At 50.4% G+C, this 12,536-nt stretch overlaps 1 protein-coding gene across 3 annotated transcripts in view; it reads right to left on the bottom strand.

Annotated features, from left to right (window-relative positions):
- RALGAPA2 (Ral GTPase activating protein catalytic subunit alpha 2) overlaps window positions 1–12,536 on the bottom strand; it is a 281,664-nt gene that overhangs the window by 10,808 nt on the left and 258,320 nt on the right. For all 3 annotated transcript variants that reach the window (XM_082431631.1, XM_082431626.1, XM_082431627.1), the window contains one exon: window positions 10,908–11,029. In XM_082431631.1, coding sequence (XP_082287757.1) covers window positions 10,908–11,029 — 122 coding nt within the window. The remainder of the gene's footprint in view (window positions 1–10,907; window positions 11,030–12,536) is intronic.

Below are 12,536 nucleotides of genomic sequence, written 5' to 3'. Positions count from 1 at the left end.
GGGCGACACACTGCTCTCCCTGCAAGGTTGTCTCCCAGCTTTATTCTAACTTCGTCTGTTTTATAAAAACTCAGGAGTGGCCTTGGGCGGCGAGGTGGGATTACACCGGGATTCTGTGTGCTGCTGGGCACTGGTTTTTAAATTCCCTAGTAATCAGCAGCTCCAGGAAACACAGCAGTTCCGTCTGTGGTGACTCGCGGGAGGACGGTGAGTTCTCCGTATCGGTCTGAGGAAGCAGTAAAGGTGCAGTGGGCTGTCTGGGTCCTACGGATAAAAGCTGCCCTTTGGTCTTCAGATGTGAAGGAAGCTGCTTTAGCCCACAGCTAAGATGTTTTCTACACGTGAAGTCTTCCTGCGCTGCCCGCTTCTACCGTAGGAAATACTTTGGTTAGCTTTCAGTTGGATTTCTCAGTTATCCGTGCCGAAGAGGGGGTGCATTTGCCACCTTACACCCTGTATAGACCATAAAGCCTCCGAGATCGTCCTTTCTGCCTGTGGGGAGGAACATTTTGCCTTTGCCACTAAGGCAGGGCTCCTCCCCGCACCCCGTTTTTCACTTCTGTGAGCGTGTTCCCCACAAGCAGGGGTCCTTTCGGGGTGGGTGATGAGTCTCGTTTGGGAGAAACTGAAGCCGTGACCCCGGCCTTGACACAACAAAGAACACCCAAGGCTGAGAACAGCTCCAAACTGCCGAAGGGCTCACTCTTGCTCTGCTGAGCGCAGACGGTGGGGAGCATGTGCAGGAAGCTGCAAGTCCCCACGGGGATGTAAAGAATTACTGTCCATGGATTGTTCTAGAGGCCATTTCTATCAGAAATGCCAGGGAAGCTCACCCCATGTCCCAGCCCTTCTGGGTAACTGGGAGTCATGTTAAGTCTCTCCAGACGATGGAGAGGTACCCACCGTGGTCCTTCATGCAAGCTCGTGGGTTCTGGTGTGAGTCTGGGGGTCTTAAAGGGGTGAGCACAGGTCAGAATCCCGCCCAGTACCCCTGAAGGAGGGGTGTCACTGCGCTCCCTCCACATGTGCTGGCTGGCTTAGGGCTGCGTTCTGTGGCACCGGGCTGAGGGGGCTTCTCTGGGGGCCTCTCTTGTGGGCCCACAGTGAAGGTCCAGGGAGAACAGCTCTTGAACCACCCACGTTCACTCCTTAGTCACACATGCACCATGTGCCTGCTGCGTGCCAGGTGATGGGCGTGCATTTTACCCGGCTGGTCTTCTGCCCACCCCTCCTGAGGAATATGCCCCGCAGAAGCCAGAGTGATCTTTTCAAACAAGAATCACAACACGTCACCCACTGCCTCACACCCCCAGGGAGCCGCCAGTCTCACCAGAGTAACAGCTGAGGTCTGTGCCTGGGTTGAGGGCCACTCTGACCATCCTCCTTCTCTTCCGTCCCCACCTCGCTGGGCTCCTCGCTGCCCCTCACATGGGCCAGGAGAGCTCCTGCCGCAGGGCCTTTGCTCTCGCTGTTCCCTCTGCCTGGACTGCTTCCCCCAAATTCCAAATGGCTCCCTCTCCCTTGTCTCCCTCAAGGCTTCCCGCAAACGTCACCGTCTTGGGGAGGCCACCGTTGCCACCCCATTTCAAGTGCACCCCACCCCTGTTTTATGTATCCATAGCACTCCTGGCCCTCCTTCGTGCTTTTCCTCCTTAGCACCCCTCACTATCCCCAATCTTCATGGAATGTGTGTGGAGGCCCCGGCCCCGTGGGGTTTGTGTGACGATCAAGCAAAACTGTCACCCCATCTACTGAAGCTGCATCAAAGGTGTGCAGGTCCCGGGACCCAAGCTGGACCTGAGTATCTAAATATGGCCTCTAGCAAGTCACCGACTTTGGGTAATGGGATAGAGAGTAGAGTCAGCCTAGTGGCCTGAGAACTCTCATTTCTGGCTGCTTCCTTTCTTCAGTGGTGACCTCTATCCTCCGGGACCCTCGTCTCTGATGCTCCTGGGTCAGCAGACACCCCTGGTCAGGAGCGCCCAGCCTCAGAGAGCCGCATGTCATGCCCGATGTCACGGAGGGCCCTGGTGTTACGTGGCACCGGGCTGCTCCCAGCCTTGGGGATGCAGCTAGGGAGCAGGGTTGCAGGGCTGGGAACATGCCAGCTGCAGCGTCTGCCCGCGCGTACTTTTGCAGCCACGCAAGGCAGTGTGTGCTTCATGGTCCCGCCCAGGATCGGGGCTGCAGGGCAGAACCTTGCCAGAGGGTCCTGGAAGACCCGGCGGCTTTCCTCACCCCCAGGTGACCACACGGATCAGCCGATCCCGCTCAGGAGGAGAGATGCTGGGTGGCCCGCGTGGGGGCCCAGGTAGGTGCAGTGTGTCCTGTGCAGCTGGGATTCATATTCTGGAAGTGGTCAGAGGATACGGTTCTGCCTGTTCCTTCTCAACACTCTCTGCACTGACGCTACTAGGTTTCTCAGGTGCTGAGAAATGAACTCTGGCCACGTCAATGCTGTCTGCTTCATGCAATCTTTTTTATAAAAAATTTTTTACAAAGTTGACTGGCATGTTTCCCATTTTTAAGGGACTTCTTAAAAGCCTTTCAAGGGACTTTAAAGGCCAATGGGAAAAGAGGAAGCAGTTTTTCTCTTTACTGTGCTATTTAGAGGTTTATTTCCTGGTCATCGTCACATTCTTCAGGAAAAGGAGGGTATAAAATATTCTTCCTTTTTTTCTTCAGCTGTCTGCAATGTTACTAAGAGAGGTCCCATTTGGCCTCTGCTTTGGTTGTTGCTAAACAGAAATTCAGGCAAAACCATCGAGGCTTCCAGGAACCCACCCTGACGGCCGAGGCTGTGTTCCCCCTGCTAGAACCTTCTGGAGGTGAGGGCCCCAGCCATGGCTCACAAGGCATGTGAACCTGTGGTGTCAGGAGCTCCAGACTCTTCCGAAACAATTTCTCAAGGTTATTTCAAATAAGCTTTAAGAGTCTTTTCCAAAAACTGTCTGTGAGAAAAATTCTTGGTACCTGCCGGCCATCTCCTGGCAACTGCTGTGTGCCCCCGGGGCCATAATTAACAGTGAGGCAGGAGGAGGGTGCCATTCGCCCTTAAAACCCTGCAACACTGAGAAACCAGGGCAAACCTAAGGCAGCATTTCACAGAAAAAGCAGCAGCTTCAAGTTCTTCCAAAGGAACACATCAAATGTCATGTCGATACCCTGGAATGAATCGTCTCGGGTCCCGCCTTTTCCCGGGAACCTGGGACCAGCCTCCGCACCTGCCTGCCCGGGGCAGGAGGGTCCCCCCGCTGGCTCTGAAGGACTGGTTTCTTTCTGCATCTCATTCCCTTGTCCACGGGCCTTCCAGTTCTGAGTCCCCATCTCAGCCAGCGTGGGAAACTTACAGGCTGACCAGCAGGGCGCTGAGTGGGACAACTGACACACATCAGGCAAGTTTCCATTCTTTCCAGGCTCACGAAGCAGAGGGCAAGGCCGGCTCAGGGAAATCTCAACAACTGACCCAAACCACTGACTAAATGTCTTCTTTTTTTTTGATAAACCTTTGTGACATGTAGTTGTGGTTTGGAGCTAACTGATCTGCGCTTATTAATAAGTAGCCAATTTTGGTGATTCATGAGTGTCTGCTTTTCCCTAACAAGAGTTCAAGCTCCAGGAGGGAAGGGGAGAGACAGAGTGCAAGGTCTCCAGAGCCCTCTGTGCTCCCCTGAAACGCCCAGCACAGTCCTGCTCAGGGGCGGCTGCGAGAGGGTAACATTGTTTTCTATCCGATCAAGTGGAACAGATGTTTGTCTCATCTCTTGCTTCCCTCTTCTGGAGCTGACACCAGGGAGAGTAAAGAAGTTTTAGAGGAAAAAGTGATGAATAAGCACGAGGCAAAATGTGGTGCGAAACAGGGTAGTCGAAAATTCTCTTTAAAACCCTCAGTATCACTTAGGAAAGCATCCTAACCAAGGTTCAGTTATTCCAACTGCGTCACCCGGTCTGTGGAGTAACCAGGATGCTGGCTGCCCTGCCTGCCCCACACCCGGGTTGGGCCCTGGTGCTCTTCACTGGGCCACTTTCACTAGGAGACCAGGAAGGTCGGGGGGCGGAGAATGACAGCCGATTACAGGTGTTTGTTCTGGCTCCTGCGTCAGGCCTCACACACATCTGTGGTCTGGAGACACCTGGACCCCTTAAAGCAACAACCAGACTCCTTCCTGCTGCATTTCTGCTGCAGTCCTGTTGCATATGACGTAAGAAAGAAAATTATGCGTCATTCTTTAAAGAAATTACAGCCCATTATAGATAGAAGAAACACACACAAGACAAAGCCTTCCTTCCTCGTGCTGAGAAAAATCGAGAAGTGAGATAAGTTAAAGGGAGCTGGACCGAGGATGGAAATATCACAGAATTGCCTTTGTGCGGGACAGCGGTTCTCAGCACTGCTTAGAAAGTCCCCATGCCCAGACCAAAAAATCCAAATCTCTGGTGGAGGGACCACCTGGATGGTATGGCTTCAAGGGTGACCCAGTGCACAGCTGAGCCAGCACCACCGGGTTCGGGTATGGGATTATGGGTTAAAAAAATTCCTATGGATGCTTTATCATCTTTCCAAGAAGATGTATTTTAAGTTTTTAAAGAAGTGTCATATGTACAGGGGTCAGGCTGAGCCGGCAGGTGACATGGGAGGGAGGGAGGGGCTGGGTCTCACAGCCCCTGCGGGGTGGTCGGTGGTTCTCAGGCCAGGTGGCAACGCGGCTCAGATGCAGCCCAGCGCGCTGCGGGCAGAGTGGGTGGCCCCAAGCTCTTGAACGGACAGCAACATCAGAGAACTTGTATTTGGGGGACACTTGTGGATGGCCTGAGTATAGTTCTGGGCTGTCCTGCTCTGTAGCCGTGGCTCTGACGTCTGGGACGGTCCCCACAGGCGGGATGTTTGGCCAGCATCTCATGGGTAGTGGCCCCGTTTGCACGCCCCCCCAAGAGACGGGCCAATGCAGGCGGAGGGGACTCCAGGACAAGAGGAGGAGCCAGGAGGCACAAGTTCCACGTGGAAACAGGAGGGAAGAGGGTGGCACAGGAGGGAAGAGGGTGGCACAGGACGGAGTGAGGAAAAACCCAGACAGGCAGGGTGGTGAGGGGACCGCCCAGGGGACGTCTGTGGAGGGCTCCTACGTGCCGGCAACTATCCTCAGCCCCTTACACATACTAACTTGTTGAGCCTTACGAATGCCCTTCAGTTCGTATTATTGGGTACTATGTAGAAGGTACTGCTGTTAGACCCATTTTACAGAATCGGACTATGGGCTGCAGAGCAACATGAACTTGACTGAGGCCACAGGCTGGACAAAGAGGACACCAGAGCCTGGCCCTCTGATAGGACACATCCCCCTTGCAGCTGGGGAGGCTGGCTCCAGGCTGGAACTGGAAGGTTCTGGCCAGTGTTGAGCATGGGGTCAGTGGGATCTGAGGAGGGAGCCAGGGCAGGCCAGCCCCCACCGTATCCAGCACCAAGGGAGGAAACTACAAACCCCGGGACACGAAGGGTGGCCCGAGGCTTGCTGACGGCTCCGCCTTCTGTCTCCACTCCAGTACTCGGGGCCTGGATCCTGCTGTGTTCCTAGCACCCCCAGAACATTGAAGCCCCTCGCGGCCTTGGGACAGCCCCCTGGAGCCCTGGAGCTTGACCCACCCGGGCACCTGGGAGCATCTGATGTGCGTCTGTTGACTATATGAAGTCGGCGCATGCTCTGGGCTTCAGTTCCCTGATCTGTTCGATGTGGTCGGTTAGAAGGATTCTGTAGCTACAGCTGCTAGGTGACCCCACAGACCTTCACGGTCCCACGGGCGTACAGGCCAACAAACGCAGACACTGCCACCGTGACAGGAACGAGCAGAGCCCACAGCGTCACACAGCGTGCGCTGGGAGCCCCGGTTCCTGCGGTCCTGTCAGCATCGTTCCCAAACCCCACTCCTATCTCATGAAGACTTCCTGAAGGACCACAAAGAGGGAGAAATAGCTTTCCCCAGCAGGCTCGGTTCCAAAAGACACACTGAGACAGTGTTCGCTTCTCTCCTCCCAGAGAGGCTGCACGGGTTGTTTAAACTGAAAATCTCCCTTCTCACTGGCTGGTCAGGAGCTCTGTGACCAAGGTCACCAACAACCAGTGTTAGGTGACAAACTACCCGGGGCAGCGGGGGCCGAGGGAAGCGGTCACCCTCTGAGCCTGGGATGCTGTCCTGACACGCGTGCTGACCTCACAGCGAGGAGGAGAAGAGGGTGGAGGGGCTGAGGCTGGTGCCCCGGGTCGCTCCTCATCGCTGCTGCAGCTTATCAGAATGTGAGGGGCTGGACGTGGGGTCTCCTGAAGCCCCTTCTAGCTTCACGTTCTACGATGCCCTTGGCTGGTTTCAGCAAATTAATGAGGAAGGCGAATACATAAGAAGTGCTATCCAGCAAAAACCTTATTCAGACCACTTTTACAGGGAGGGAGGGAAAGAGGGGGACATATGGAATGAATCTGTGAAGTGACCACCCTCATCGAACAGGGAAAACCTTTCATCTTTGGGGGGTTAGAGTCAGTTCCACCTTGTGCTGTTTCTGCCGACTGACTTGATGGCTTACCGCCCGGCAAATGGCCGTGACGGGGTCACTGCAGAAGGGCTAGGACACCTGCCGTCGGGGTTCTTAGCAAGCGAGAGCTGGGTGCCGCTTCCTCCTCGACGCAAAGGCTGCTGGGCTATCCGGCTGTGTAGCATCCATACGCCAGGTTCACTTTGCGGCCAATGTGTAACACATCTGCAGCCTCACGAGGACACTTACTGGCCACCAGAATGACCCAGTGATCCCAGGCAGGGTCTCCTGCGAACTTTAAACAGTGATTTTGTTGTAGAAAAGAATGACGAGTCTTTTTCGTCAGGTAGGTGAGCACGGTAAGCTTTTCCAAGAGTGCACCCTCCTGGGCGTGCAGATGCAGGTCTGCCGTTCTTGCACAGTAGCTGCAGCGGTGGCAGCAGCCTGACACCGACTCAGGCTAATCTGGTTTAAGCGCCAAATATGACCTACGTGAAAAATGGCAGAGTCTGATGGGGCCTGGTGAGGAATTTCCTTCCACTTGCTCTAAATCCTGGAGCCTTTACAATCCAGTCTATTGTGAAGGAGGAATTGCTTCCGACCAGATCTGGAGAAATCAGATGTGTTTATGCAGGGCTAACAAATAAACAAAGATTTGTGCTCCCTCTGCTGGCTCCCGACAGCAACATTAAAGCAGAAAGCCATCTTCAGCAAAGGCGGTCAATTCACGTTTCCGGAGAAGGACCCCTCATTTAACCTGGTTTTAGGCATTCTTTGAGAAAAACCCATCTTTGTCAACTTCTGAGCGAGGTACTTGAAAATGCTTACAATCAGACATCAAAGTACACGTGCCAATAGTCCTCCACTCCCAAATTGCTAGCTGTGACTGTAATAGTGATTTGGGGATTCATTTATCAACAGACATAAGTGGATTCCTCCAAGACTTTAAGGTCCAGACACGATCTTTAAAGCAGTTCTGTAAAAAAAAAAATCTCAAGTCCAAGCTAAAGTCCCTCTTTTTTTTTTTTTCTCCTTTAGTTTATAAGAGCAGCTTCCAAAAAGTAAAGATTTGTACTATTTATAGCCTTTCCGATAATGTCAAGCATTAGACTTGATTTTCCAAATCATTAGCATGCAGAAGAATGACCTCATGGTGAACAGATGCACTTGGCTATGAGCTGCAGTGATTACATCAGTCCCTCCCCTTCCAGTTAACTCTTTAAAGGCCTCTCTGCCCACCCCCTTGCCTGGAAGCATGATTGAAAACACAAACTTAGTCTCTCACCCCAGTGTATGTGTGTGTGTGTGTGCGTGCGAAATGCACATATAAATACACGCATAAAACATAGATATGTACTTATGTGTGTGTGTGTGTGTGTGTGTTCACTGCAGCCCGTATTTTATCACTGGCCACCTTTTAGAAATTGCTGGTCAATAAGGAAGGAGTCAGAAGAGATGCAAACTACAGAGCTGGGTGGAAAGTCAGCTCAAATACCTTTTATGCTCTGGGCATTATCAACATGAGTAATGGGCAGAAGAGATACAGGGCAGGAGGTGTTTAAAATAACATTTTTCTGACTGGGAAAATAGTTGTTTTGAACCTCTTTTAATAAGCTGAGCACCCACCTGTTAGCCTAACAATAGAAGATCCTACGTCCTGGTGTCGACAGTGAGTCCAGAGGCCCCTCTGGGCTGCCCTGGGTGACAGGCGGCAGTGCTGAGGTAGGGGAGCCTGGGAAGCAGGGGAGGCATTTCCCAGGGCACAGTGCGGGCCGAACGCAGTGCTCAGGCCACTGTCCCTGTGCTTGACCACAAGGCCCTGTTGCAAGGACACAAAGAAGATCTGAGCCCCGAGTTCCTCAGACTGTGCCTGTGAGCGGGGGCCTGAGGCCCTGCTCTGAAGACACCGCTGCCGAGAATGGTGTGATCGGATCCTAAGAGCGCTGTGGGAGCTTAAGCCGCTCAGGGTCAATTTTTCCAGCTGGCTTGTCGCTTGGAAGAGCAGACCTCACCTCAATTTCTTAGTTTAAGCTGCCTGGCTCATCTGGGTTTGACTGTACTTGTCCCAGGAAAATAAAACACAGTGAAAAACGTTTTCATCCGTCAAAGTGGTAACCGACAGGGAATAGGGATTCCTCAAAAGCAAAACGGGTCTGAAAATGAGAATGTGGTTCTGAAAGTGGGCCTGTAAATGGGACAGAAATGTACCCCTCAGATTCCTGGGCAAACCAAGTTCATTTCTAGCTCTTTCCTGATGGCTGTCGTGGGCAGATACGCAAAGCGTTGCAAGAGAACATTAAGCCCAGACTTATAATCGCGCTCGTGGGTTGGTGCTATATGCGTAGAAAATGTTATCACTCCATACGGAATACCCTGAACCCTGCGTGTTATGACATGTGATACTGCTGTCAATAATTTGAAAAGAGGAAGGACTGGCGTTTGTCTTGATATCTCATCTTTGGTTTCATGTGCCTTTCTTACAGGTTCCCATGCCCACTCTTAACGAGCTGTCAGAACCTTTATCTGTTCAGTGACATTCTTATAGCAGCCTGTCTCCAAACGGCAGGTCTTAAAAACCCCAAATCACTCCTAGAGGCTCACTGAAGATGTTGCCTACACACGGACTCATTTGAACTGCTTTAAATAATTATGAACTTCTGGGAAAGAGCAAATTAATTTATATAGAGACTAAAATAGACATAGAAAATAAAGTTCCTCAATATTTGTTTCAGTAACATCTTAATCAAGAGCCTTAAGAACATAACAGTTAAGAAATGGAAACATCTAGTTATGACTTAATTTCTTTTAATTTTAAAAAACAAAAAGCCCTCTCGAGATTAAAAAACAACCACAACGCTGCACTAAAAACTTCAGTCCCAGTACTTCATGAGGATGGGAAAAAGCTGAATGAGATCTTTAAAGAACTAGCTTTGCTGTAGATCCTTCATGTTCTCTCACCTATAAATTAGAAGTGATTTTAAACCTCTAGCCAGACTGGGTATGAAAGCTTCACTTCCCTTGAAACCGATTTTTGTTTTTTTTTTGGTTTTAGATAGAATGTTGGCAGAGTGTATAAAAGAATTCAATTCACAGCTGTTCTACTTTTTTAATGTAAGAAACATTAATCAAAGCTTTAAGTTATAAGCTTTTCTCATGTTGCTTAGTATTCCAGTTCAACAAAGATCAATAGAGGCCATCCCTGTGTTTCTGGACGCCTCGCCGGGGAAGCAGAGGCGTGATTATGTTAATCTCGCGGCTCCCGCACCTCCGTGGCCGCTTATCTCCCAGGCCTTCTGCCTGCTGCTCCTGGCTCCCCGTGCGGGGCCAGCCTCTCCCTCTTATCTCCCGACAAAGCTCGGGGAGGCCAGGACTGGAGCCAGCGATGCTCAACAATGATGCATGGCTGATTTTATTTGTAAGTGATTTATTTCACCGAATTTAATTTTTTTCACTTTGTGTGTAAGATATTTGTTAACAAGTCAGGATGGGAGAAGCCAGGCAGCGATCAGAGGCAACTGACACAGGGTAGAAATCTATTAGGCCCTCTAACAGTTGTGCCCGCCCCAGCGGAAGAGGAAGGAAGCCCCTCATCAAGGATTTCAACGTGCACTGACTCCATATCCTATTTGCTTTCTGAAAGGCAATTAATCTGTAATTACATACAGAAATTTACAAGTTATTCTACTCTTTGGGGAAAAAAAAAACCCCACAGTAATCATATCATCAGTTTAAGTGCCAGCACATATTTTTTTTCCTTTCCTAAATTGGAAATATAAAAAGAGTAAAACCTAAAAACAACATTTTCTGAAAATTTCCACTGGCCTAATAAGTGAAAGTGATTGTGAGCCAGTGTCAGAGCAGGTCCACACCAGGTGCTGCTCTCGGCGGATGGTCCCTGGGACGCAGACCGCTCCAGAGAGAAAGCCAGCTCGCCGCACTGCTGTCACCATGGCCAGGGGACGCTGTCCTCCCATTGCTCCCGCGTTAATCCCTGACCCGAGCATCTCAGCAGCATAATCCCCATTAAGCGTCAGTGGCAACGGCTTCGACTGTGAGGAACTCTTTTTTGACAAGCAAGCACTGATTCGGGCATCGCTCTTAAACAACCCACACCCCCAAGTGAACCGGAGCACATGACTGAGAACAAGTTCATTAACCTCGCTGGATGCGGAGGTTAACAGGATGGCGGGAGAAAAGGACGGGGCGAACAGCTTGGATACAAAACAAATGAGAATGAATGTCATCACTCCTTTTGATATTCATTAGTGGATTCAGGGGGAGAATGCGCTTCGTAAATTTGCGAGCATTTATCTGTGAAAAACAGGTGTACATCTGCGGCTCGAGCGTCTGGAGGGCATGAGGGGAGAATAAAGCGGCCACTCACCAGTTCCGCTGACGGAGTAGCTGGAAGACGGGGAGAAGACCTGGGCTGTGAAATCCTCAAATGTCATGACTTCGCGGTGGTTTTGGATTACTGCTTCGAGATACAGAGCTCTCTCCTCGTAGCTGCAGGAGTCGGTTAAGGAAACAAGTGCTCATGCAGAATGACACGCAGAACAGTGACAGAGTTCACTTTGTTTTAAATACAATCATGCATCTTTTACCCTTGTGTGGGAAGAGGTACCTTGCAAGCTCGTAAACATCCTGTTGGAGAATTAAATATTAGCCATAATTCATGAGAACATTCCAATTTGGAGGCCTAAGTTTCCCTTAGATTTCAACTGCACCCAAACTAGTATCACTGAAAAAATATATAAACCAATAGTTCCAGAATCACAGCAAAAGGTCATCATCAACTGGATTGGAAGAAACGAAAACAGAGACATTGGTAGTGGCCTCTTCCCTTTCCATCCACAACCGTGAGACAGCGCTGGACCGCCCCTTCTTAGTTCTGTGGACGAAATGTTCTTCTCAGCCTACAGATAAAATGAATCGATACTCCAAGCAAGAATTGGTGATACACACTTAAAAAATAAGACCACTGGGCAGAGGGAAGGCCAGGAAGTTATGCTCTGAAGGGCACCAGAGCCTCAAGCCGAGATAAGCCACGAGCATTTAGAAAATAAGAATAAGTGGGGAGAATCTAGCAGGGAGCGCACAATGCAATAGTAAAATAGAAGACTATTGCCTTTTAATTAAAACTGCAGTCTGGAACACACGCATTCAAATGTGTAATCAAAAACCAGTCACCAATAAAACTTAGAAGCGTAACACGCTGAAGCAACTTTCCAGCTGTCTTAATAGGACCCCTGCGTGTGGCAGCCTTTCACAGGGCAGAAAGCAAATCTTCCCCTTTTGTGTGTGGCTTCTGTTTCCTCGGAAGGTGAATCATGCCTCCCAATAACAGGATAACGTCAGGACAATCTGACAGCGGATGGAGGCGCCGCACGTAGGGTTTTATGAATTAACACTCAGGGGAGTCGGCGTGATGTCTCATCCCCCCCTTCCTGTGATCAACGCAAAAGTTAAGAGACGTGTTTTAGTCGTTTTGAAAATCGGGCTAATTCTCCAGGAACAGGGGGAATGCGGGTCACCGCCAGTTTATTATTTGCAGCTCCAGAAGGGCAAAAGTAATTCTAGCATTTCTCACCATATTTTCAAGCGATCTTTTCAAAATGGCCTCTTTTAACAATGTAAGTTGGGGAAAATTATGCCCTTCCAGTAAGCTGCCGATAAGCATGTGTTTTAAAAGAGGAGAATATTTTTCTGTTCTTTTGGCAGAGGATGCTCATGAGTTCCCCGGGATAGGCTCTTCCCCTCCTCCTCCTTTAATTACATTCAGGGAAAGGTTTTCACCCTGGGAGGAGACCAGAGACATTCTAGGGCTGGCTGTGCAAACATGGTAGCCACGAGCTGTAGGTGCCTAGCTACACTGAAATTTAAATTAATAAATACAAAGAAATAGAAATTGGGTTCTTCTGTCCCACTCGCCGTATTTCAAGCATGCACAGCCACGTGTGGCCAGGGGCCACCGGCCTGGATTGTGCGGATACAGGACACGCCCATCTCTGGG

Source organism: Balaenoptera physalus (assembly GCF_965194825.1).
Source record: "Balaenoptera physalus genome assembly, chromosome: 16".
Classification (NCBI taxonomy): domain Eukaryota; kingdom Metazoa; phylum Chordata; class Mammalia; order Artiodactyla; family Balaenopteridae; genus Balaenoptera; species Balaenoptera physalus.
This window is presented reverse-complemented; position numbering and strand designations above follow the sequence as displayed.